This window comes from Microcaecilia unicolor, chromosome 10 (genome assembly GCF_901765095.1).
Source record: "Microcaecilia unicolor chromosome 10, aMicUni1.1, whole genome shotgun sequence".
Classification (NCBI taxonomy): Eukaryota; Metazoa; Chordata; class Amphibia; order Gymnophiona; family Siphonopidae; genus Microcaecilia; species Microcaecilia unicolor.
This window is the reverse complement of record NC_044040.1, coordinates 219,302,244-219,329,672: the sequence shown is the minus strand read 5'-3', so window position 1 is coordinate 219,329,672 and position 27,429 is coordinate 219,302,244. Positions and strand designations below refer to the sequence as shown.

The window sequence follows — 27,429 nt, the reverse complement described above, 5'->3', positions numbered from 1 at the left end:
CCACTGTTGCTACTATTTGAGATTCTACATGGAATGTTGCTATTCCACTAGCGAAGTCGGCCCTTGCAGATCACCAATGTGGCCGCGCAGGCTTCTGCTTCTGGGAGTCTGACGTCCTGCACGTACGTGCAGGACGTCAGACTCACAGAAACAGAAGCCTGCGCAGCCTTCTACATGGAATGTTGCTAGTGGAATAGCAACATTCCATGTAGAATCTTCAATAGTATCTATTTTATTTTTGTTACATTTGTACCCTGCGCTTTCCCACTCATGGCAGGCTCAATGCGGCTTACATGGGGCAATGGAGGGTTAAGTGACTTGCCCAGAGTCACAAGGAGCTGCCTGTGCCTGAAGTGGGAATCAAACTCAGTTCCTCAGGACCAAAGTCCACCACCCTAACCACTAGGCCACTCCTCCACTGTTGCTACTATTTGAGATTCTACATGGAATGTTGCTATTCCACTAGCAACATTCCATGTAGAAGTCGGCCCTTGCAGATCACCAGTGTGGCCGCGCAGGCTTCTGCTTCTGTGAGTCTGACGTCCTGCGTCAGACTCACAGAAACAGAAGCCTGCGCAGCCTTCTACATGGAATGTTGCTAGTGGAATAGCAACATTCCATGTAGAATCTCAAATAGTAGCAACATTCCATGTAGAATCTCCAATAGTATCTATTTTATTTTTGTTACATTTGTACCCTGCGCTTTCCCACTCATGACAGGCTCAATGCGGCTTACATGGGGCAATGGAGGGTTAAGTGACTTGCCCAGAGTCACAAGGAGCTGCCTGAGCCTGAAGTGGGAATCAAACTCAGTTCCTCAGTTCCCCAGGACCAAAGTCCACCACCCTAACCACTAGGCCACTCCTCCTTAGTGCTTATACTTATCCATGGGCTTCCTCATTTGGATCTCTTTCCATGTTTTTTTAAATATGTCCTTTTATGTTAGTGCCTTTCACCTTAAAACTGACCAAGCAACTGGAAGTCTAATGCAAGGAATGTGTGTCATTAGGCTTTCCAAAATAGTATTAAAAAAAAAAAAAAAAAACATGTCCACTACTCATGCAAACTTTGTTCGTTTTAAATTCCTTATTTTATAATCAACTTTTTAAAATATGGCAGTGCTGTAGTTTTACACTGTACCTGTTCTTGAGTGATTATGTCAAACTTTATTACTATTACAAAAGGGATTAATTTTACTCCTTGGATGAGAAGTTGCTTTCCATAGAGAATTAGATGCAACATAGTCCCTCCTCTTGTTCAAAGATGTGAAGTAGTCATTTAAAGAAACTAGACCTCCCTAAGAGAGTCCTATGTGACATTTACCCAAATGTCTGTTCACTGCTAGCTCTAAAAAAAAACACACAAACAAATGAACTCTAGAATACCAAGTGCACACATACAACCTCTATTAATCTTACGTGTAGTGATAACTCTAGTCCATTCATGCATCTATAACAACATTAAAAAGTGGTTATTGTGAATGCATCCCCTGAAAATATTTAATGGGTATCTTGAAAACCTGACTAGCTTTTGGTACTTGGAAGTCTGGCATTTCCTTCTTCTGGTCTAGTAGTTTTCTCTTGGCTTCCAACTCAAATCAGCCCACTTTCAGATCTGTTATACCATCAGTTTTCACACGCAACTATTTCGGGCCCCTTTCTCCTTACCAATCCCTCAGTAATATCCTCTCAAACTGCAATGATGGACCTGAGGGATTTCTGTGCATTGTAGTGAAATATTATTCCCTTTCATAGGATTGTTCTCTTTCTCTGGTTATTGAGGTTCACAGGAATGAAGCTACTTGTTTTCCCAATAGCTTGGTATGAATGAAACACTATAGAGCAAGTTCACAACCATACCTGGTATACGTATACTATGGTAGCATTTACGTCTGTCCAACACATGCCAGAGTTTTCGTTTATGTTTTTATTTGGACTTAGAACTGGATGATCACAGCATATACAAAACAGAGCATACTATCAGCAAAGGACCGTGGGTGGCAGCAGCATTCTTACCGAACTAGTCCCCTATCTCACTGTCTGGGGAAGTCATTCTCACCCACTACTACTGCCTTCATGTTGGGAAGACAGATATCCTGCACCCAAAGTTTCAGAATCTCCACTCCTTCCCTTCCAAAGAAATGAGGAGCATTACTGTGATGAAACAAATTTAAGTGCTCGGACAGGTTCTGTGAATGACTGCTACAACCCACAATAAAAGTCACTAGCAGTGAAGCTTTAACTGGGTCTTCTTACAGATTTGGTCACAAAATACAAACTGCAGGACTTCAGGTTGGAAAATAATTCAAAAGTCCACTGGTAATAAGGAGGCGGTTACAAGAGGGCATTTGTCGCTGTATCCAACCACAAACGTTGCTTAGCTATGGACATAAGAGCCAGGTTCTACAAAATCAGATGAGCCCAATTACTACATTCTACTGATACATATGCACAAGATAAGGTAAGTAAAACAGCCATGAAGATTTTGCTTCATCAGATGCATCTGAGATGTGTAGCCCAGTAGGAGAGACTGAACTACACTATATACTGTTGGGTACTTCTTCTCCTGCCCGACGGCACACAGCAGCAGCTGTTTCCAGGATCTTCTCACACCATATGGCAATCATTCAGCTGCAAGGAACTAGAAACTCTCCAGAGGCAAGAAAAGTCAGTTTGAGACAGGCTTATGTTTCCACTCTGACCAGTGTGCAAAAGGCCTTCCAAATACCCCTTTTGCTTGCTCTGAAAGGCCCATTTGCTTTATGGCTAGCACCTGGTCTCATAGATTCCACTTCGGCCAATGTAACGCACCCATTTAATCACATCATGGTCACTGTAGTTCAGCTTTGGCTCAAAGACTTTCAGGTATCGCACCTTCAGCCCAGACGGTGCAAATGGAACCTGTAAAAGCAGAACAAGTGATTTTAACATTAAAAAGCATTGTGGGACAGAGAAAGTAAGGACGGATTCACACACATTAAAACAAATGTTCATAAACCTGCAAACTCTTCCCACTTGCATCATTTTCCTGGCACAAGTATTTAAAATACCCACCTACATGCAGATCAGATGAAGCTGAGCAGAGTTGAGTAGCAGTCTAACTAGTAAAACTCACTGGCCAATGCTAAAGCTACCTATGAATTTCAGATGTTATGTCTGCATTTTCTAAATAAACAGTCATGGTTCACTCAAAGCAAGTAGCGTTCTGAAAGCTATTACTACTAATCATTTTGATAGCCCTACTAGACGTATAAAGTGCTGTACACCTGAACATGTAAGAGACAGTCCTTTCTTGACAGAGCTTACAATCTAATCAGAATAATGGGAATTGCTAAGGTAGGAATGATAACACACACATAGGTACAAGAGTTAAAAGCATTTTTATCTGCCGTCACTTACTATGTTATAATGTATTATTCTAAACGCAATAGTAACTATTTTAAATAGCATATTTATTTCCGCATTTGTACCCCTCATTTTCCAACCTAATGGTTAAGTTCAACGTGGCTCACAATGTCTACAAATATCAAGTTGTGAGGGTCATCGTGAGCCTGGTCTGTGATTATGTAATGTGGTGTGGTGGCCTGGAGCTCCTTGGCTACGTGATTTCACTGGAAAGGAGGAGAAGAGCTTTCAATTGTTTTCGGAATGTTAGGTAGTTCATTCCTTTTAAGCCTTTCAGTAGAGAGTTCCAGGTTTTGGTGCAGACGTACATGAAATGCGTTGCAAGTTTAGATTTTATCTTAGGCCTTGGCTTTAACAAGGAGCCAATGAAGTTCCAGCAAAAGTGGGGGTAACTCTGTCAAAACGATGGGCAACAAAACCCAATCGTGCCGCCGTATTCTTTAAGAGGAAGTTGTTGAAAAAAGGTATCCAACACCCAATGTACAAGACATTACAATAGTCCAGGGCAGAAAGTATTATAGCTTTAAACTAGTAGGATCAGTTGTTCCTGAAGAAAAAAAAAATGTGTGACTCAGTTAAGTATTATAAGTTTGTAAAAGGCCCCTCTGATCAATTTACTTAGCTGAGCTTTCAGAAACTGTCAAGTTGGAGTCCAGTAAACTTCCCAAAACAACACAAAAACAGTCCAAGCTTAGTTCTATAAGGGAACAGTACCGTTTCGGGTCTGAAGAACTTCTGTGCACTCAAGACACCCATGCATAGTGCAGTATTCCCACGTGGGCTCTGTCGGATGACGCTAGCCACAAGCAAGACTAACCTAGCTCGACTGTCCTCAGGAAATACTAATTCATGGTGTCTTGTCTAGACTGCAGAACAAATTAGTGTGTACAGCACTGCGTACACCCAGTTAACTATAAAAATCAGAAGCAACTTCCCTGACTTATTGTTCCAACTGCACCTCATGAAAAAAGGGCAAAGGAGAAATTAGACCTTACCTGCTAATTTGCTTTCCTTTAATCCCTCCGGACCGGCCCAGGATTGGACTGATGGGTTGTGCACGTCTACCAGCAGGAGGAGACTGAGAAAAAAACTTTGACTAGATAGCCAATAAGAGCCCTGGTCATGTGACCCTATTTAAATAACAAAGCAGAAAGAAGAAGAACAGTCTGTGCCCCAAGGAATTCAAGCAACCAGGGAGCACTGTTGAAGACGTGCTCAAAGGCTCACCGACAACTCTCACCAGAGCAGCGGTATGGCCTTGTCATAATGGCTCACCAAGTACCCTAACCAGGGCATCGGTATGGCCAAACTATAATGGCTCACCACATACCCTTACCAGAGCAGCGGTATGGCCTAAACTATAATGGCTCACCACATACCCTTACCAGAGCAGCGGTATGGCCTTGTCATAATGGCTCACCGAAAACTCTAACCAGAGAATCGGTATGGCCTTGTCATAATGGCTCACCAAGTACCCTAACCAGGGCATCGGTATGGCCAAACTATAATGGCTCACCACATACCCTTACCAGAGCAGCGGTATGGCCTAAACTATAATGGCTCACCACATACCCTTACCAGAGCAGCGGTATGGCCTTGTCATAATGGCTCACCGAAAACTCTAACCAGAGAATCGGTATGGCCTTGTCATAATGGCTCACCAAGTACCCTAACCAGGGCATCGGTATGGCCAAACTATAATGGCTCACCACATACCCTTACCAGAGCAGCGGTATGGCCTAAACTATAATGGCTCACCACATACCCTTACCAGAGCAGCGGTATGGCCTTGTCATAATGGCTCACCGAAAACTCTAACCAGAGAATCGGTATGGCCTTGTCATAATGGCTCACCAAGTACCCTAACCAGGGCATCGGTATGGCCAAACTATAATGGCTCACCACATACCCTTACCAGAGCAGCGGTATGGCCTAACTATAATGGCTCACCACATACCCTTACCAGAGCAGCGGTATGGCCTAAACTATAATGGCTCACCACATACCCTTACCAGAGCAGCGGTATGGCCTAAACTATAATGGCTCACCACATACCCTTACCAGAGCAGCGGTATGGCCTTGTCATAATGGCTCACCGAAAACTCTAACCAGAGAATCGGTATGGCCTTGTCATAATGGCTCACCAAGTACCCTAACCAGGGCATCGGTATGGCCAAACTATAATGGCTCACCACATACCCTTACCAGAGCAGCGGTATGGCCTAAACTATAATGGCTCACCACATACCCTTACCAGAGCAGCGGTATGGCCTAAACTATAATGGCTCACCACATACCCTTACCAGAGCAGCGGTATGGCCTTGTCATAATGGCTCACCAAGTACCCTAACCAGGGCATCGGTATGGCCAAACTATAATGGCTCACCACATACCCTTACCAGAGCAGCGGTATGGCCTAAACTATAATGGCTCACCACATACCCTTACCAGAGCAGCGGTATGGCCTAAACTATAATGGCTCACCACATACCCTTACCAGAGCAGCGGTATGGCCTAAACTATAATGGCTCACCACATACCCTTACCAGAGCAGCGGTATGGCCTTGTCATAATGGCTCACCGAAAACTCTAACCAGAGAATCGGTATGGCCTTATCATAATGGCTCACCAAGTACCCTAACCAGGGCATCGGTATGGCCAAATTATAATGGCTCACCACATACCCTTACCAGAGCAGCGGTATGGCCAAACTATAATGGCTCACCACATACCCTTACCAGAGCAGCGGTATGGCCTAAACTATAATGGCTCACCACATACCCTTACCAGAGCAGCGGTATGGCCAAACTATAATGGCTCACCACATACCCTTACCAGAGCAGCGGTATGGCCTAAACTATAATGGCTCACCACATACCCTTACCAGAGCAGCGGTATGGCCAAACTATAATGGCTCACCACATACCCTTACCAGAGCAGCGGTATGGCCTAAACTATAATGGCTCACCACATACCCTTACCAGAGCAGCGGTATGGCCTAAACTATAATGGCTCACCACATACCCTTACCAGAGCAGCGGTATGGCCTAAACTATAATGGCTCACCACATACCCTTACCAGAGCAGCAGTATGGCCTTAATAGAAACTGTTTTTTTTTTTTTTTTTTTTTAACCCATTTATTTATGGTTTAACTTGCAAACAAAACAGCTCAACAAACAAAGAACTGAACACATCTCTGCAAACCATGGAACATAGAGAACTAGACAGAAATATATCACACGGGAGGGGCCTGGGCCGGTCCGGAGGGATTAAAGGAAAGCAAATTAGCAGGTAAGGTCTAATTTCTCCTTCCTTAGCATCCCTCCGGACCGGCCCAGGATTGGACTGATGGGACGTAACAAAGCAGTAGTCCTACGGGAGGGACCCCAGCAAACCTGCTGAGATTACCCGCGACGCAAAGACCGCCTCTTGCCGACATTGAACATCAAGCCTGTAATGCTTAGAAAAGGAATGGAGAGAAGACCACGTAGCTGCCTTACAAATCTCCGCTGGCGGAACCAAGGAACACTCGGCCCAGGACGCTGCCTGCCCTCTAGTTGAATGAGCTTTAACCGAGTCCGGGACTGCCTTACCTGCTAAAAGGTAGGCTGACGCTATCATCTCTTTGATCCACCTAGATAACGTGGGCTTAGAAGCCGACAAACCCTTAAGGTGACCGGCCAACAGAAGGAAAAGACGGTCCGTGCGACGAAAATCCTTAGTAACTGCGAGATACCGTTTAAGCACCCTCTTAACATCCAGAGTATGCAACCGTCTCTGTTCCTGCGTCCCTGAGGCCGATCCTAGAACCGGCAGAAACACTGACTGGGATAGATGAAATCGAGACAGCACCTTAGGCAAAAAGGAAGGCACCGGACGAAGAACCACTCGTTCCTTTGAAAATTGCAGAAATGGAGATCTACATGAGAAAGCTTGCAACTCCGAGACTCTCCTAGCCGAGGCAATAGCCACCAAAAACACTGTCTTAAGAGTCAAATCCTTCAACGAACATGCACGCAATGGCTCAAAAGGAGGTTTTGTCAAAGACGAAAGGACCAGATTAAGATCCCAAGATGGGAACACTGACCTAACCGGAGGACGAAGAAGACTGACTCCCTTCAAAAAACGTACTACATCGGGCAGCCTAGCGAAAGACCTACCCCTAATCCTACCTCTGAAACAGGAAAGAGCTGCCGCTTGCACCTTAAGAGAAGAGACAGCCCTTTATCAAACCCTCGCTGTAGAAAATCTAACATCTGAGCCACTGACGCGCCAAAAGGACGAATGTCAGCCTCTACACACCAAGCCTCAAAAATTCTCCAAGTGCGAATATAGTTCAGAGAGGTGGAACGCCGACGAGAACGAAGCATGGTGGAAATCACTGGTTGTGAAAAACCCCACTTAGCTAAACGGGCTCGTTCAAGAGCCAAGCCGTAAGACAAAATCGAGCCGGATCTGGATGTGGGACTGGCCCTTGTACCAACAGAGCCTTGTGCACCGGGAGTCGAAAAGGAGGCGCCACCGACAGACGTTGCAGATCCGCGTACCAAGGACGCCGAGGCCAGTCCGGTGCCACCAGAATTACCGGTCCTCTGTGTTCCTCGATCCTCTGCAGGAGACGACCTATTAGCGGCCAAGGAGGAAACGCATAAAGAAGGTCGGGGGGCCACTGCTGCAAGAGAGCGTCTACCCCTGCCGCTCTTGCATCCCTTCGTCGACTGAAGAACCGAGGGACCTTTGAGTTGAGACTGGTGGCAAAAAGATCGAGAACTGGAGTGCCCCAGCGCTCCACTATAACCTGAAATGCCTGAGCGCTGAGAGCCCATTCTCCCGGATCGAGAGTGTGGCGACTGAGGAAGTCGGCTTGAACGTTCTCTACTCCTGCTACGTGGGATGCGGAAATGGCCGTTAGATGAACTTCCGCCCAGGAAAGGAGACTCTCCGCCTCCCGACACAATAGTCGGCATCTCGTTCCTCCCTGGCGGTTGATATAGGCCACTGCCGAGGCATTGTCCGAAAGGACCCGCACCGCTTTGCCTACCAGAAGAGAACTGAAGTGTTGCAGAGCCAACCGAATCGCCCTGGTCTCCAAAAAGTTGATTGATTGAATGGCTTCCAGTTGAGACCAGAGACCCTGAGTCCACTTGCCTAGACAATGCGCTCCCCAGCCTCGGAGACTGGCATCTGTTGTTAACGGTATCCACCGAGGAGACTCCAAAGGCATTCCTACCGTCAAATTCTTCATCCGCAGCCACCAAAACAGGGAGCTGCGTTCTCGGTTGCGGAGAGGTAGTCGCATCAGTAGTGAATCCCTCTGAGAAGACCACCGGGAGAGAAGGGACCACTGAAGAGGCCTCATATGAAGCCTGGCCCAGGGTACTGCCTCTATAGTGGCTGCCATGGAACAGAGCACCTGAAGATAATCCCGAGCACATGGACGGTGGTGCTGAAGTAACTCCCTTATCTGGACCTGAAGCTTTACAATCCTGGCCTGCGGCAGAAAGACTCGGCCCCGCGCTGTGTCGAACACAACTCCCAAATACTCCAGAGACTGAGAAGGAACTAACCGACTCTTGGCTACATTTACCACCCAACCTAGAGACTGCAAAAACTGCATCACTTGACCTGTGACTCGACAACTTTCCTGATAAGACTTCGCTCTGATTAACCAGTCGTCTAGGTATGGATGAACAAGAATCCCTTCTTTTCTGAGGGCCGCTGCAACCACGACCATGACTTTGGTAAATGTGCGTGGAGCCGTCGCAAGACCGAAGGGCAATGCTCGAAACTGGTAATGCCGTCCTAGAATTGCAAAGCGCAAGAACTTGTGGTGAGCTGGACGAATAGGAATATGTAAATAGGCCTCTGTGAGATCTAACGCTGTCAAATACTCGTCCTGGCGCACTGCCACTATGACTGACCGCAGCGTCTCCATACGAAAGCTTGTGACTCTGAGAGCGCGATTGACAGCTTTGAGATCTAAGATAGGTCGGAAGGCATCTTCCCTCTTTGGAACTACAAAATAAATGGAATACCGGCCTTGCCTGTACTCGGAAGGAGGGACTGGAGAGATAGCCTGAAGATCTAAGAGCCTCTGTAGAGTGTCCCAAACCACCCTCGCCTTGAGAGGAGAGCGGCAGGGAGACTCCAGAAAGGCGTCTGAAATAGGTCTTGCGAACTCTAAGGCATAACCGTCTCGAACAACCTCCAAGACCCACTGATCTGAAGTAATGTGGGCCCACCTCTGATAGAACTGAGAAAGACGAGCTCCGACAGGGGCCAGAGGAGAGGCCCCCGCACCTTCATTGGGACGGACGACTCTGGGATCGAAAGCCTGGATTGGAGAAACCTGCTCCTCTGCGAGAACCCCGAAAGGACTGAATCCTGTTGCCAAACCTAGACCTCTGAGGCTGAAAACCTCGACCAGCCTGAAACTTCCGGAAACCTCTCACAGAACTCCTACCAAACAAAGAACCCCGAGTGGACAGACGAGGTCTATCTTGCGGTAGGCGAGGAACCTTAGCATCTCCCAAGGAATTAACCAACTTATCCAATTCTTCTCCAAACAAGAAAGAACCTTTAAAAGGAAACTTGCTCAACTTTGACTTGGAGGCCGCATCCGCCGACCAACCTTTCAACCACAGAGATCTGCGAGCAGCGACCCCCAAAGCCAAAGACTTAGAAGATGCTCTCAGCAAATCATAGAGGGCATCAGCCAGAAAAGCCGCCCCTGTCTCAATTCTAGCCACGTCAACATCGATGGAATGAAGATCATCCGAAGTCCTGTCCAGGACTCTCTCTGCCCACCTAAAGCAAGCTCTAGCCACCAAGGAACCACAAATGGCAGCCTGAACTGCCAAGGAAGAAACATCAAAACTATTCCTGAGCAGAGAATCTAGTCTTCTGTCCTGAACATCCCGAAGAGCCGTGCCTCCATCCACGGGAATCGTATTCCGCTTAGTAACCGCCGACACCACTGCATCCACGACCGGCACCTTAAGCATAGCTTTATCCGTTTCTGGAATCTGATAGAGCCGAGACATAGATCTAGTCGGACGGCAAGCTGCATCTGGAACCTCCCATTGCGCTTTAATAACATCCCAAATGTCCTGATGCATGGGAAAAGTTTTGGGCGCGGATCTAGACCCCTTAATCAAGAAGTCTACCTTACGGGTTTGTGAAACCGGCGTAACATCTTCAAAATTCAAAGTAGAGGAGACCATAGAAATGAGCTCCTGCAAGTCATCTTTGTGAAAAATCCTAGCCATGGCAGGATCATCCCCCTGGGCAAAAGCTGCCGCTTCCGGATCTGAGAGCGAAAAATCAGGATCAGTACAGGCATTGTCTTCAAAATCTTCCTCCTCTTCCAGATAGGGCATCTCCTGATCGCGATCGGACCAAAAATCCCCATGGAACACATGTTCCCTAACTTTTTTAGGAGGTGGAGGTGTAGGTGTGACAGCATCTGCTGTCCCAGCTCCTGCATCGCCTCTGTGCATCAAAAACGCCTGGTACATCTGGAGCACAAACTCAGGAGGAAAACCCCCTGCCTGAGTGGCCCCAGATTGCACCAGAGCTCCCGAATTCAACGTATCAGCATCTGAAAGACCTAGGGCCGCAGGCTGCTGAATACGCGAAGGAGAAGACGGAGTAGGAATCAAAATGGCCGCCGTTCGCGCCAAATTCGCCGGGGCGGCCTCCGGAGGCACGCCTGACTCCTCAGGAGCTGCAGACGAGGACCGCGACGGCGAGGGACCCGATACTAACAGAGAGGCCGACGTCGTAGGCAAAACAGACGAGGACGCTGCTCCTGGCGCGGTACAATATTTACATGCGCCCGTAGAAGAAACCCCCCGACGCTGGCAAACAGCGCATCGTTTAAGTTTCTCAGACATGGCAGGAACGCGCGTGCACGCGCGTACGCGGTTCGCGCCTAAATCCAGTTATTCTTTAAATCTTAAAAAAAACACTCCGCTCTTCAGTGCTAGTAATAATAACCTAGCGAAATGAAAGATAAGCACAATACCAAAACAAAACTTGTGCTCTTTGGTTCGTTCTTTTTTTTTTTTTTTTTTTTTAAAGAGACACACAATACAGACACCCCAAAACGTAAACAGAGCTGCCTGCTCGTTAAAACAATGGGGAAAACAGAGCTTATATACTTTAATCTGGCTGCCTCTCCCAAAGGTAAGACCTCTTTGCTAACCAAAAGAGGAACCCTTCCCTTAGAGATTAGTAGAATAGAAGGGAGATGGGGAGGAAGAGGGGGAGTGACCCGGGGCACCCGAGTATACCCCCCTGAGGCTTAGCTAATCAGCTGACCAAACCTAACCAGCCTCAAAGAATTCCTGTGGCACAGAGAAAGATATAATAATAAAAAACTAGAAATTTAGAGAGAGACTAATGGGCTCACTTCCTACCTGCTGGGAGACTGAGAAAATACTGGGACTAGGGTCACATGACCAGGGCTCTTATTGGCTATCTAGTCAAAGTTTTTTTCTCAGTCTCCTCCTGCTGGTAGACGTGCACAACCCATCAGTCCAATCCTGGGCCGGTCCGGAGGGATGCTAAGGAAAGTTCAATTGTACTAAGCCATAATCTTGTCATAATTAGTAAGCTCACCTTGGACAGCAATGCTCTGGATATAAACCTTCAAGGAACTTCAATGGAATGACGACCCCTCTAATGGCAACCACTTCAGGAAAAGCACAAATGTCACTCAACTACCTGTAGTAAGGTGATTGTGAAGGCCTAAGCTATAGATTGCCACTTGCTAGATATATGAAACCAGTACAGCTGCCTGTCGAGCACTGCCAGCATTTTGTCAGTATTCAGAGACTAGTCTTAGTGCCCCAGGCTCTCAGCCTTACCTCAAAGTTCATGGAAATAGGTGGCCGAGCCCACTTCTTTTTATCATTAGTGGGGAGAAGTTCAATCTCCGCACTGATCTGTGACTCCTTCATCCCAGCCATTCGTTTTATCCTATGGAGAAATAGAAAGTTACAAAGCAGACTTGGCTCTAAAGGAGGCAGAACCGACATTGTCCCCCTGATACCTAGACCATGACAACAAGCTATATGAAAGCAAAGCATGGACAGAAGAAAAGATGGGAAGCAGCCTATTAGCAAAACAAAATTACAAGTCCACTCTCCAAAAATAGCTTAATACATTTTGCAAATATATTAGCTACCTGATAGGCTATAGATTTTTCCCATTTCAGAACATTCCATGCACCCTGTTGCTTAAACAAGGACCCCAAAATGTCATTTCAGAAAAGACAAAAGAACCAAGGTTGAATTTCTAAGCAGATGGGCATGCACTGGAAGCCAAGGTGCAGATACATAGTACAAGTATGTGTATAAAAATATTAACCCTCATCCCACACTCACTTCCAGACTATTGCGTTTTCACTGGCTTTGTACTTGGCTTTCCCCTTCATACAGATGACTTGTACACCACTGGTGTTAAGTGGGGTTGGAATACGCACCTAACACAACAAACAAAAACAGTATGACAATGCATTGAGTTTAGTTATTAAATGTTTGCTCAAAGTTGTATCTAGAACTATAAAATTCTGGTATATAGAAAAGGTACTTGAGCTGCTAGTGCTCCAAGAGAGAAAAAAAGTGAGATGTAGATCCAGCAAGTGTACAGGGATTCTTCAGGAGAATCAAGTTCCAGCATGACAAAATTTTACTGTGGCTCCTGTGTTCTCTACTAGCTGGATAGGACTATTATAGGTGCAATGTTCAAGAAACCAGACTCTTAAGCACCTTTGAAATTAATCAATATTCAACAGCAACCGACAAGAATATAAAACAAACCTACTATTCCTAATTATTTCTATAGCGCTACTAGATGTGACTGGGGCACCTGAGGATTAAGTGTCTTGCCCAAGGTCACAAAGAGCTGGTCACCAGGACTGAAGCCCACTGCACTAACCATTAGGCTACTCCTCGTCTGAACAATGACATCTGCAAAACAAATGAAGCTATTAGTCAATTTAAAACAAATTGAATGAAGAAATAAGATCATTGCCATACTGGGACAGTCTGAAGGTCCATCAAGCCCAATATCCTGTTTAACAGTAGCCAATCCAGGTCACAAGTACCTGGCAAGATTCCAGAACAGTAAAACAGATTTTATGCTGCTTATCCTTTTCAAAAACCTCCATACATTTTTTAGATGTGGAGATTCAATTAATACATCGCACGTTTACGTCATAAGTATTCACGAAACCCAGAATGTTGCCCAGTTCCTTACAAATCTAAAGCTTTTCTCCTTGCACCTTCGCCTCATCCACCCTGACTACGGAGCTCTGCCCGTCTCTTGGGCCCTGCGCGTGGAACGGGGAGCACTTCGAAAAATGCTACCATAGAGGTTCTGGATTTGAGCTTTCTACTTAGCCTAAATTTGGCTTCCAGAACCTCCCTCCCACATTTTCCTGTCATTGGTACCCACATTTACCAAGACAGCTGGCTCCTCCCCACCACTAACTAAAATCCTATTTAGGTGACGCATGAGGTGCACCACCTTCGCACCAGGCAGGCAAGTGACCAGGCGAGCCTCACATCCACCAGCCACCCAGCTTTGTTTTGTTTGTTTTTTTATACCCCGCGCTTTCCCACTCATGGCAGGCTCAACGCGGCTTAGGTACTTATTTGTACCTGGGGCAATGGAGGGTTAAGTGACTTGCCCAGAGTCACAAGGAGCTGCCTGTGCCTGAAGTGGGAATCGAACTCAGTTGCTCAGGACCAGAGTCCACCACCCTAACCCAGAGTCCACCACCCTAACCACTAGGCCACATCTACATGCCTAATGATTGAATCAACAACTAAAACAGCCGTCCTAACCCTTTCCTCCTGGGCAGTAGCTCCTGGAGACACATTCTCAGTGTGAAAGGATATTACATCCCCTGGTGAGCTGGTCCTGACTACAAGATTACTTCCAGCTTCACCTTTTAGAAGACCTCCCGCTTCCGACGCAGCACAAGGGCTGCCAGACTGGAGGTGGGACTTCTCAACAACATCCCTGTAGGCCTCCTCTATGTACCTTTCTCTCCCTCAGCTCCTACAAGTCTGCTAGTCTAGCCTCAACTCTCACCAACTGGAAGATAATCATACATGTGACACTCAACGCAAAAGACTGGATAGCACTCCTCTCGCTGCTGGACTATGTCTGCATCTTAGTATTATAGAGTTGTTTAATTAAAACTTCTTAAGGTACTAGAGATATCAGATCAATATAAAGAGCCTTAAGATTATACTGTGTAATGTTTGCTTCTCAGAAACTAATTATATGTAATTAAAACTAATGAAAACTCTTGTTGTCCTAATTTGAATAATTGACTATAAAATGAAGAGTTGAGTACTTTACCATGAAAAAAAAAAAATCGGCCAATTCCTGAGCAGATGGAAAGAAACTGAGCTCCAGGTTAAGCATTAACAGAAATTGTTAAAGATTTCACTAATGAAAAAAAGTCTATTACTAGTAATAGGACCCCCACTTCTATCTTACTGTGGAAGTACTTTTTTTATACTGCTTAAATACTATTTTCAAGCCAATTTATCATCTACGTTCCTAGTTTTGTGCTGCCTCATCTCTACGACAAAGCCTAGAAACTTTAGCACTCAAAATGGTTTTGCCTCTTCCTCTGATGTTCTCTCGACCTGCCAATTGTTTTGAGTAGGCAAACATACAACCTTAGCTTACACAAGGCCAGTAATATACCAAGGGTGGGGCAGTCCGCCCCGGGTGCAGGCAGCAAGGGGGTGCACAGAGCAAGTGCACAGCTGTTGGCTCCCCTCTAAATGTTATTTCCTTTTCCAGAGCACGGGACTGGCAGGGAGGAAAGGTCTGGTGATGCACAGTGGCAAACAGACTAGGAACACCATTGCATAAGGCTGAATGGCTGGTTGTAGTGTTCTTCCACTCAGAACCTTAAATGCTTCCTTTGACCAGGAAATATCTGTATGTGGGTACAGGCATCCTTTAAGTCCAGAGTCTTCGCCTTGAATCATGGGGTGCAGGGTGCACAAGGAAACCATCCTGAACTTCTGCTTATTCAGGGCCCTTAGGTCAAGGATGGGAGAGAATCCCCTCTTTTTGGTGACAAGTATTTAGAATAAAATCCCTTTTCCCCCCCTTGTGGAGCAGTTCAAAGTCATTGGCCTGTAAAAGGGAAGACTGCCTGGTGATGACAGCATAATTTTGATGCTCAGAAAATTTGGAGGGGGATCTTTCCAACTGCAGTGTGTAACCTGTCCAGATTACTTGAGCACCGACCGGTCTGAGGTTACCAGGGGACAGATGTTTTGGTTGGGGGGAGGAGCAGGAGAAGAGAAAAAAAAAAAAAGCCTCCTTCCTATTGTACTGTCTAGGACAGACAAAAATTATGGCTATGCTCTTCTGAAGCCAGTCAAAAACTTGCCCCTCTCTCTGGGGAACTATCTGGGACTTTTGGGCCTTATAGGAGGAACAAGAGCACTATTTGGCAGGGAATCTACAGTAATCTTGGTTTCTCAGACTAGATAAACCACAGAACGGTCTGACGTTTGCGACATGCTATGTATCTGACCTCAATTTTCTGAGCCAGTAGCGAGGGTTTGAAGTTGGATTTTATCACTACTTTCACTTCTAACTTGGTGCGTCCCACCTCCCGCACCAGTGGGATCACACGGAATGGCAGGATGATGTCCTTAGTGGTCCGGTACCTAGAAAAGAGCAAAAGGGAGACTTCAAACAGCCACAAAAGAGGAGATGTCCAAGCCCCTAACTCAAAAGCATCCTTGTTACAGTACATAAAATTGACATAAGAACCGCAAAGCCCATCTATTTTGCCTTGTGTCAACCCTGGTGCTATCTGATCTATCTGGCTTTCTAACCACTTATCAGGAAAAGCTATGGATTTAACAAGATAGCAAATGTCCACACCCACTTCAGCTGTATGCCGATGGTAATCCTGAGACTCAAAGTCAAAAGGGTTACAGATGGAAACATTAGTTCTTACCTGCTAATTTTCTTTCCTAAAGGATCAGTCCAGACTTCTTGTTATACCCATCTACCAGCATGTGGGAGATAGAGATTATGGCAATGTTCTGCCTTAAAAGCTACTGAGCAGCTATTTTGATAGCCAAACAGTGGTTATGGGAACACATCAATCCCTGCCTCCTTAAAAGTAGGTAAAAATCTCAATAGGGAAAAAATAGACGTTAAACATGAAACTATTCTTACTGCAGTGCCTATGAACCCAAAACCGAGCAACAGCCAGCAGATATTGAGAAGGGTGGGGTCTGGACTGATTCTTTGAGACCTCTTAAGTAAGCTTGATGCAATAGCAAAACCAATTCAGGTGAAAATGGAGCTGCTGTAATTCCCCGTTCCATCCCTAGGCTCAGTGAGATGTCAGCTGCAGAAGTGTGGTGTGTAGGAAACGAAGGAGTCACAACAGAGACATGCTGAGGCAGTTAAAATGGCCACGCCCGATCGAGCCCACCAAACTCCTCTCACTGTTCATCCTGGATGTTACTTGAGCCTGGCAGGAAATCCACAGTGGGGAGATCTCTAAATATCTAACACCCAGGCACATAGTGCACTGCCCAGATGCTGTTTCTGTGGCTTTCACACCACAAACAGTGCTTTGCTGGCTCAGCTGCCTTAAAAGACTCACTTGAACCTCCTGTTAGAGATGTGACTGTCATGGCGAAGACCAATTGTCCCCTAGAGAAACTAGTGCCAGGAAAGCTAAATGAGTTAAGGAGGCAGGACGGTGCTGCACCCACAACTGCTTTGGCAGTACAGCCAGACATCCCTCAGCTCAACTGCTGTAAGAAAGAGTAGTTCAGGAGCTCTCAGTTTCAGTCACAATTCTGTGTTAAGAGGACAGTAGAACTCTGCTTTAACCTCTGGTAGATGGACATAACCCACAAGTCTGGACTGATCTTTGGGATGTAATAGTAGTAATTAACTAAGCTTTTACTCCCCCTCTTCAACACTACCTTAAGAAATAGAAAGTCAGATTTGTCATTTATCAATTGTGGTATAGCAAGCCATTAAAAGGGAAACAAAAGAGTTATAGAACATTGCCACAAGATCCAGAAGTGCCCTATAAAAATCCTTTATGTATAAAGAACACGTCATGCTATGAATTTTCCACAGCAGTGCATGACTGATATAGTAAGAGTCAGAAGGGGTAGGCTGCACTTTAATTTGTCTTGAGAGAATCAAATGAACAGCAGACTATCATACCTCATCAGTTCAAATTCTCCATCTGGTGGAATGAAGCTGATGCTTCTCTCTGAATCAAATTTGCTGAGCCTCACGCACTGGTGGAATGTACAATCATCAATGGCTATCGACTGCTTTCCACTACAGCAAAGGAAGATAAAACAAAGGGTAAACACTTCCCAGCACTGGTGAGGCTATTATCGTTTCTTAAATGTTATATTCGAACACAAGTCAAGAGTTTACATACAATTGTACAGGTACTTGCACTGTCCCTAATGGGCTCAGTGACTTGTCCAGGGACACTCAGAGCTGCAGAGGGAGCTGAACCCAGTTCCCCAGATCTCAATGCACTGCCAACAGTTAGGCAGCAGTGAGAACAGAACCCGGTTCCCCAGCCATTAGGCCACTCCTACACAAGTGAACAACATTTGTACCTGTAGCCATTTAAATCTCAACAAGGACTGAGCAAACAGGACAAACACTGGGCACCAGGGAAATTAAAATTTGGCACAAGCTGGCTCTGAACAGGGCAACCCCCTGAAGCCGTGGTGGCAAACGAAGTCACAGCAAGAGCAGCTTCAGGTGTGAAACCCACAGCAAGCTTTTCCTTGCACTGCGACTGGTGGCCTCATCACTTTCGCATGATCCTCTCTAGCATACAGGAAGACAGCAGCACATCACTGTAGCTGTCTGAAATAGGACCTTTGCAGGACCTGCTGGCCTTGGCAGTTTAAACTTCAGGTGGAGCCAGCAGAGGTGGCAGCTGTAGACAAAAAGCAGCACTCTCCCCTTGTGGTCTGGAGGGAATTGCTATTCAATAACAGGAGAGGTGTGATACAAAAGTCAGTTACTATTAAGGGACATGACTTTGCACCCAATGGAGGGGGTGGGGGAAGCAAAGCTAATTCACTTGTAACAGATGCTCTCCAAGGAAGACCATGTATTCTCACAGCTGGGCGACGTCGACTGACGGAGTCAGGTGTGGACGCTAATCAGCGATGATACTTAGAACTTTCTAGCAGCATCCCACTGTGCACGCGCTGGTGCCTTCCAGTCTGACATGCAAGTGCGGGTCCCTCATTTTATAAAACTAGAGAATACAACTCCAAGGGGAAGTAGGAGGGTATGTGAGAATACTTGGCCTGCTGTCCTCCGAGAACACCTGCCATAGGTAACTTTGCTTTCTCCAAGGACAAGCAGGTTGTTGATGTCTATCTGTGAAAATACCTTAGCCGCCAGGCTCACCAAAAACAATGCTAGGTCAATAGGAACTCAAAACACTGAAGCCTAAAAATCAACCAGAAACTATAAACATACTGTGTGTGAAGCTGCAGCCTGGAACAGAAGAGAGCTAGGCCTGGGGGGAGATGGAGTTGGATTCTAGACACCAAATAAATTCTGCAGGACAGCTTGCGCAAGCTGGCTCTCACGTTGAGTATTCTGCTCAAGGAAGTAATGAGATATAAATGTATGACCATGTCACAGCTTTGAAAGTCTCCTCTATGGATAGGATTACCTTATGTCCAGGTTTACCCAGACATGTTCTCTTTCTGGGGGCACCGCGGGGTGTCCAGGCGGGTTTTGCCAGCCTGCCTGTTTGTCTGGGTTTGTGGGCAGGCTTGCAAGCGGACCAGCCTTAGTGTTCCCTCCCCTCCTGTACCTTATTGGCCCTGGTGGTGTAGTGGCCTCTTCAGGGAAGGAAAGAACCCCTTCTTTCCTGCCTGGCGCTGCTGCAGACCACTTGCTGAATGCGCTGCTTCAAGATGGCCGCCGAGACTTCACGTGGCAGCCTCGTGACACCTCCGCAGAGGTCTTGTGAGGCTGCCACGAAGCCTCAGCAGCCATTTTGAAGCGAGCAGTCAGCGGCAGTGCTGGGCAGAAAAGAGGCAGCTCTTTCCTGCCTCAAAGAGACCACTAGACCACCAGAGCATGATAAGGTATGGGAGGGGAAGGGATGTGAATGGAATGATGTGGCGGGAGGGAGCTGTAAAAAAAGGGTGGAAGGAGGCTGGAAAAAAGAGAAATACTCAGGATGTATTTATAGGTGTAATTTCTCAATCTTCTGAGGATATATTAGTGGTGTAATCTTATCTTTATTTGTATATCTACTGGTAATAAATCAGTATATTATTACCAGTAGATATACTTGGGGTAGGCCACAAGTATATTTTTGTAAAATTGCTTAGCATTTTTCCATACCATTATTAACAGCATACATATAATTTGCATGCTGTAAAGTTTAGCATTTGTTGGTAATTCAGATTGTGTTCCAGCAAGTGCCAGAATTCTGTGTATTTGCCTCTCAGTTAGCAGGCGGTGGTGGTGAAAAATCAGCCTGAAAAACAAGCTATTCCAAGCCCAGCAGACCCTCTGAGGCTTATAAGGAGGGATTGTGTTACCCGATAAATTTTCTTTAGTTAGTGACACTGTTCTGAACCAGTGAGCATTACCCCTTCCTAACAGCAGGTAGAGATGGAGAAAAATTAATTCAGAGTGTGACACCACCAGTATAAGCAGAGGTGCTCCCTGGAAGAATTCAGTATGCATCTGCCCAAGCAGAAGGTCCCTTTGTAATGCACCCCATGCCCCACCACCACTGCAGCTGCAATGATAATAATAAACGAGCAAAACACCATGGAGCGGCACTCGTTACCATGCAAATAACAGGATGTAGCCATATCATGTGAACTTGTATGGCTGCCAATCACAAAATTAATTTTTTCTTTTTTGAAGCACTGAAAAGAAAGTACAGAGCACATCTAGAACCCCGGGCAGAGGTCTTCCAAGGACGGGACTTCAGAACAGTGAGACCGACTTAAAAGAGTTTCTCCTCTCTTAGCATTAGCTCCACTGTTTTCAACTAATGGGATGTACCGAAGATCTATTGGGCAGGGGAAGACAGCCCCCCCCCCCCCCCAAAAAAAAAAATGACAACTCTACCAAAAGTCCAAGTGAGTTCTGGCCTGTATGACCAGTATGTAGTGCTTAGCAAAGGAATGGAGCGACAATCAAGTTGCCGCCCTGCGAATCTCCTCAGGGGATACTGCTTAGGCCTCCACCCAGGAAGCAGCCAGGGCCCTAGTAGAGTGGGCTTAGAGCCCCCCTGAGGTACAGAACAATTCTTGCTGATGTAAGCGGACTCAACAGCTGCCTTAATCCACCCTACAATGGAGGCCTTCAAGGCCACCTTCCCTTCCGAAGGCCATGGAAAGGTACAAAGAAATGGTCCAAGAGATGAAACTCGTTCCGTCTCCCTGAGGTACCCAAACAGCGTCCTCTGGACATCCTACTTGTGAAGGCCTGTAATTCTCTGGCGATGATGTCTACACCACAAAGGAGGGAAACTAACCTCCTGATACACATGGAACGGAGACACCACTTTCAGAAAGAAGGATGGTACTGTGTACAAGGACAAGGAAGCCTCTGAGGAGAGAAGGGGATCCTGACTTGACAGGGCTTGCAATTCCGAAACCCAACAGAGGTGATGGCCATCAAAAATACCATCTTGAAGGTAAGATTCTTGATGGAAGACAAGCACAGAGGACTCAAAATGGAGCCTCAGACAGCACTCGGAGAACCAGATTAAGGTCCCAAGAAAGAAAGGAAGGATGAAAAGGGGGAGGGGGGGGGGGAAGGGAGGTGGCGCCAAGCTACCTCGCTATGCAAAGCCATAGAAGCTCTTTACTTTTCCCTGAAAGCTGAACAGCAGCACCACCTGGACAATCAGAGAGCTCAAGGCCAACCCCTTTTCCAGGCCCAGCCGCAGAAAACCTGGGGGGGTGGGGGGGGAGAAGTTTGAGAATCAGAGTCCTCCAGATTGTATCCTGGTGTAGGGACAGTCTCTAAACACCAGATCCTGACATAAGCCAGGGGCACAGAGGATTTCCTGGAGCAAAGCAAGGCTGAAGTCACTGCGGGGAAAAACCTGCACTTCTTTAATGGTTGCCTCTCAATGACCATACCATAAACCAAAAGGGATCCAGGTCTTCCATCTCTATCAGCCCTTGCTGGAACAGACCCTGACCCTTGAGTAATAAAGTGGGTCCTCCACCAGCAGACACCAGAGATCCATATAACAAGATCTGGAAGGCCAATCTTACACCACCAGCAAGACCAGTTGAGGATCGATCATGCGCAATCCTGAGCAACAAGTAGCCAACGAGAGACCATGGAAGGAAGGAAGACTCCACTACTAGCCAAGGCTGTACCATGGCATTTATTCCTCAAGAGGCTGGGTCCCTCTGCCTTCGCATTGGCTCTGGACGCCATCAAGTCAAACTAAGGAGGCTCCAGCATCTATAAGGAGCTGGAAGGCCTAAAGCAGTGTTTCGTGGAGTACCCCTTGCCAGTCAGGTTTTCAGGATGCAAATCTTTCATGCATATTCATTGTGGACATCCTGAAAACCTGACTGGTAAGGGGTACTCCAGGACTGGACTTGGGAAACACTGGCCTAAAGCCCCAGCTCCCATTCCCCAGGAAGGAGAATGTGACAGAGTCTGCCTAAGCATCGCTATTGCCTGTAATAGGGACTGCTGAGAGCACCTGCATCTCTGCTGGCTCTGAAGGTTCTGTGTGTGTTGTCAGCATGCTCTACCACATGGTAGATCCACGAAGGCCTACCTCAGCCCAGGGCTACTACTGTCCCTGGCTCTAAATGCGCCTAAAGGTGGCACTCATCTCCCTATCAATTTAATTGTTATGGGTGTACCAAGATGGCAGCAGCTATATTGGGGAGAATTAAAGCCTCCTTTGGAGGAGACCAGTTTCAGCCCTGTGACATGCCATCTCTATTATCAAACCTGCTTGCTGGTACCATCCCCGATACAGGCTGTGCCATTTTTTGTAATTGTGGTACCAGGGAATCTCATGTGCCCTGTGAAAATTCCTCATTAGGGATAAAAGATGTTGGGGGAAGAAGTATTGGGGTTAGGTTTCTCTCCCCACTCCCAGAAAAAGTACAAAGAATTTTGTTTTGGTTTATTTCACTTGTTTTCTCCGACTTGGACTCCTTATGAAACTCAGAAGTTTGGACCATCATTAAAAAATAAAATGATGCATTATACAAATCAGAAGCATCAAATATCAACTTACAACCCCCAGCTAACACACACAACTGATTAAACTTGTTTAAAGAGATAGCAAATTAATTTGATGGCAGAGAATGTCACAGTTGAATACCTTGAAAAGCAAATGTTCACTGCCTAGAAAGATGCAGCTGTACACCAAATGGAACAATAAGCAGTGAAAGCTTGGGAGAAATATAAAAAACGTTTTAAAGACCTTTGCTGATCAGATCAACGGAAATGGACCGACTACAAATGAATATTAAGCAACATGCCACAGTAAGTCTTTAAATAAGGCAATCCTCTGTTTATGTAAAGATCATTACTACAGCTTGAAGGAACCACTGGCTGACCTATTTTTCTCTTTGCGTTTTATTTTCTGCTGATAGTGGGGAGGTGTAGTGGAGGTTTTTTTTTTTTTTAATTGTGCATTCACACATTGTAGCCGATAGCTGCACCAGGTTTTGTTCTGGTCTCAGTAGTGCATCGAGTGTACTATTTTTCTTTAAATAACCAATACTCACGTTTTTCCAGTCTCATCAGCAGTGCCTTTGCCTTGCTTCTCTATCACAATCTTGTCATTCATTCCAAACTTGCACTCTGGCATTCCACTTAAGTAACTCTTCATTACCACCCTGCCTGACACATGGGCACTGAGAACTTGTCCTGGAAGGAAAAAGAGAGGCATGCTTCTAGCTCAGTGTGTTCAATATGTACAGAAACATTTCAGGGAAGTAAAAGACAGATCAATGCAGAAAGCCAGGCAGTGCAGCCATGTGCAGATTACTGTGTGCACAGCTTCACCATACCCATGCAGTAAGCATGCAAATTACTGCCTCATTAAACATGGCAGTAATCCCCAGCTTGTTGCCAAAATGTCTCCTGGCTGTCAGTACTTCAGCGGTGGCTGCCTCATGCACCAACAGGAAAGGGAACTTTATTTATTTTTCTTTTTTTCCTTGGTGGGGGGGCGGGGGGGTAGGAAGAGGAGGGAGTCACCAGAAAGCTACATGTTCGAAGACTCTTTGGTTGTGGTTATTTCTTTTGTGGATAATAGTTTTTTTTTTTTTTTTATCAGATTGAAAAGTTTACTGGTATTAAGGAAATTAACACTGATTATTTTGTTATAGTATTGAGCTTTTGCAATTTTGAAATGTATGAGATGCATTTCTGTCACCTCTATTATAAGCAAACCTCTCCTGCACAGTAGGGATATCCTGAAACGTCAACAGGCTGTGGATCCCCCAGGACAAGTTTGAGAAGCACTAGTAAATAGTGGCACCCCTGACCCCTCCCCTAGGCCCACTTACTCCTGGCTCAGGTGTTATTTTCCAAGATGGTGCCACCTGACCCTGCAAAGTGCATCTGGGGATGTTCTAAGCAGTGTCAGTCTGCCAAATATGGGACTTTCCTTTAGGGGAGTGTAGGTACAGACTACCAAAGAAGGTTTTTCATGATGGCAGCGCCTGAAGCACAGAGTGGGCATCACTTCCCTTAAGGTATGCCTGGTGTCAGATGCCACTAAACATCAGGGACCAATGTAGAAACCTGTTGAGTGGAGGGAGAGGGTATCACTACAAAACACCAACCCTTCTACATTGCCCTGGACCTAGCAAATAGTTTCCCCAGTTGCCACCAGTTCCTTCCATGCATTACAACAGAATGAAAAAAAATTGTTTTAAACGATTTTATCGATAAGAACCTCGTCCAGTAGTTGCTATACAATGAAGTGTCAAAGCTTAGACAACAGAAAAATGGAAACTTCCTTCAAGTTTTCAGATTTTATACACCCACCCCCCCACCCTCTACATATTGTACAGAAATAGTTAGTCAAAATACAGATCATTTTGTTTTAACCCTTCTCAACACCAGTGCCCCTATAAACACTACACAACGTACAAAATCCCTCTACCACAAAACATCTATTAGTTATAACCCCCTACTTCCAAACCCATCCAAAGACATTTTTGGAAAAAAAAAAAAGGAAAGAGAGCTTGTGTTCTTATAGCCCCCCTGAGAAAACCCACATTTCCATTCCCTCCTCAGAGCCCCATAAACCATGTCCTAACCTCAAACTCGTACCCCTCTCCCTCCTTCCCATCATCCCTTAATATTCAAGAACCCAAGTCTGTCCATCCTTTATCATATTAGTATTAAACCTATAAATGCCTAGGTAGTCCCCCCCCCCCCCCCCCCCCAAAAAAAAAAAAAAAAAAACAACCAAAAACTCAAATTTGGCTCTGAGCCCTAGGGAATAGTGTTTGTAAATAGTCTTCCCAAATATCCAAAAATGTTTAGGATGTTTATGTAGGCCACTCACCCCTTGAAGTTCCATCAAACACAAATTGTGAAGTCTACTCAGCTCCCAAAAGGAAGGCAGAGTAGGCTATTTTTGAACACCACACTGTAAACCAACCAGCAATCTGATTTTCTCATCACTCCCAAATTTCTACCATCCAATTTGGAATGTATGACCATGTCTTTTGAGCGGGTTAATACCTAAGCTCAACCCCTCTCTGCACTGCTCAGCAAATATCACAGGCATACAACCCACAAATGTATGCTTAGGCTCACAGTAGCTTTCTGCATAGGCCTTTTAGTTTGGAATGAATGTATTCCACTGTAGGATAATTACCATTTACCCTAGATTTCTTCTAGTTCTTAAAAATGGCTTCAAATGGTGGCAACTCCGTCTTTCTGCTTACCCTGTGGTGACATTAGGAGGTTGACACTTTCCAGCACATCCAGGAAGAGCTCATTCCTGCGATACTTGATCCCCTCGCGTCTCCAGCCTATCTGTCCTGTCACTTGACTGGTGATCTGGGACTGTTCCTCTTTAGTCTAAAGCAAAACAAAATCTTAACACTACTGTAGTCCATTCCTTGAAGGAACAGGATTCATTACCACATTAAGATTAATTAGCCAATCACACGGTAGCCTCTGTATAACTCGGTCATGCTTGACAGTAAACAAAGCTCCCCCCCCCCCCCCAATTAACAGGATATCAGAAGATTCCACACCAGCTGCTCAACATCCACCAAGACAATGACAAACACCGCATCCAAAACACAAGCTACACTGCATTTAACACCCTTTCAGAAAAATTAAAAACTGAGAACGCTTGCATCATGCAATAGGCCAAACGCCCAGAAAGTTGCTCAATAGGCTGGGAAAGAATGAAAGCAGGAGAAACATTCTCATCCCAACATCAAGTGAAACATCAGCACAGAAGTTCACCCAGAACCAGTGGAAAAAGCAACTCTCAAACTCCCAGTTATGTAGGCAGACATGTGCCTAAGACAGCAATCCTGGACTCTTGAAGCCCGTTTCACCACCCATCCACTGCAACATGTTACCGATGGCCTACCTGGTGCTACAGTCAGGTCCAGTCACATGGAGAGGGAAAAGGAAGCGATGCAGGAGGTGTGGTTTATGCAGGGTTAACACAACAAGGTCGGCATGGGGGAGAAAAGAAAAGAGAAATTAGGACAAGATCACCCAAGAAAGAGTTACTCAAATGGATTAAACATTCAAAATTGACTACTGAATACTGAAACCTTTAACAAAAAACAAACAAAAAAAGACATTGGTGGCACCTTATACACTTAGCAATTAAAGCTTGCACTTTCCAGGACAAGAATCCATATATTTAAACTAATAACAATCATAGGATTTTAGTTTTCACCTCTACTTTAGGTCATTCACAGCCAACACACACTAAACAAGAGAAATTATTTTTCCTATTATCACTTTTAAAGTGGACTAACATCAAATGCATTGCTTCATATATTAGTGTGTTGACATTGTAATGTAGCATACTATGCCATTGTCTACTGCTTATGTTTGCCTTATTCTTGCTGTACACCACCTTGAGTGAATTCCTTCAAAAAAGTGGTAAACAACAATAATAATAAATACTGAACATAAGATCTACAGAACAGCCACACTGGGTCAAACCCATTATCCTGCTTCCAGGAGTGGCCAACCATATATATAATCCAACAATTAAAGCAAATTGTGAAGGCAGTCCCCTCCGAATACTTCTGTCTGAACAACCATATACAATAATGGAGAAGAAAGGTAAAGAATCAACTGGCAATAAATCTGACCATACAATAAATTTATAGGTACGAGAGGTGACGCCTCAAGAAGCCCCCGGCTTTGTTCGGATGATGTAACGGACTGTCTACAAGCTGATTGGTCAGGTTGTATCCTGGCGTCTGACGTAACTCAGTATTTAAGCTAGAGAGGCCATTTTTTCTTTTGCTGGCCCGCTGAAGCTGAGTATTCTTTGAGCTAAGGTCTTTAAAAAATTTTTAGGATGAGATTAGTGCCATGCTATTTAGTTTGCTGTTCTCATTATTATTTTTCCCTTTACAGACTGACGCAGACCATTTGACCCTGAGGCAGGTGACGAAACGCTGGCCACCGTTGGTCATGGTCATATTCAGCGTCCTGAGAGCCCAGATGGAATGAAAGCTAAGTGATTTGTATAGTGAAATTTCTAAGTAAAGGAAAAGCAATAAGAGAAAAATTTGTAGAGGTGGTTGCCGATGATGAAGCAGCCCAGCCCCTGTGAGCTTTTAAATTATTTAGCTGGGGGCTTCTTGAGGCGTCACCTCTCGTACCTATAAATTTATTGTATGGTCAGATTTATTGCCAGTTGATTCTTTACCTTTCTTCTCCATTATTGTATATGGTTGTTCAACCATATATATAACCATATGGTAAGTC

At 45.5% G+C, this 27,429-nt stretch overlaps 1 protein-coding gene across 3 annotated transcripts in view; it reads right to left on the bottom strand.

Moving 5' to 3' along the window:
- Positions 1-1,908: 1,908 nt before the first annotated feature.
- Positions 1,909-27,429, bottom strand: part of AP2M1 (adaptor related protein complex 2 subunit mu 1) — a 73,206-nt gene continuing 47,685 nt past the window's right edge. For all 3 annotated transcript variants that reach the window (XM_030216824.1, XM_030216826.1, XM_030216825.1), the window contains exons 5-12: positions 26,063-26,068; positions 25,401-25,536; positions 23,220-23,361; positions 17,653-17,772; positions 15,983-16,118; positions 12,795-12,892; positions 12,276-12,387; positions 1,909-2,900 (exon numbers count right to left, since the gene is read on the bottom strand). In XM_030216824.1, the coding sequence (XP_030072684.1) occupies positions 2,766-2,900; positions 12,276-12,387; positions 12,795-12,892; positions 15,983-16,118; positions 17,653-17,772; positions 23,220-23,361; positions 25,401-25,536; positions 26,063-26,068 (885 nt within the window). In that variant the 3' untranslated portion in view covers positions 1,909-2,765. The remainder of the gene's footprint in view (positions 2,901-12,275; positions 12,388-12,794; positions 12,893-15,982; positions 16,119-17,652; positions 17,773-23,219; positions 23,362-25,400; positions 25,537-26,062; positions 26,069-27,429) is intronic.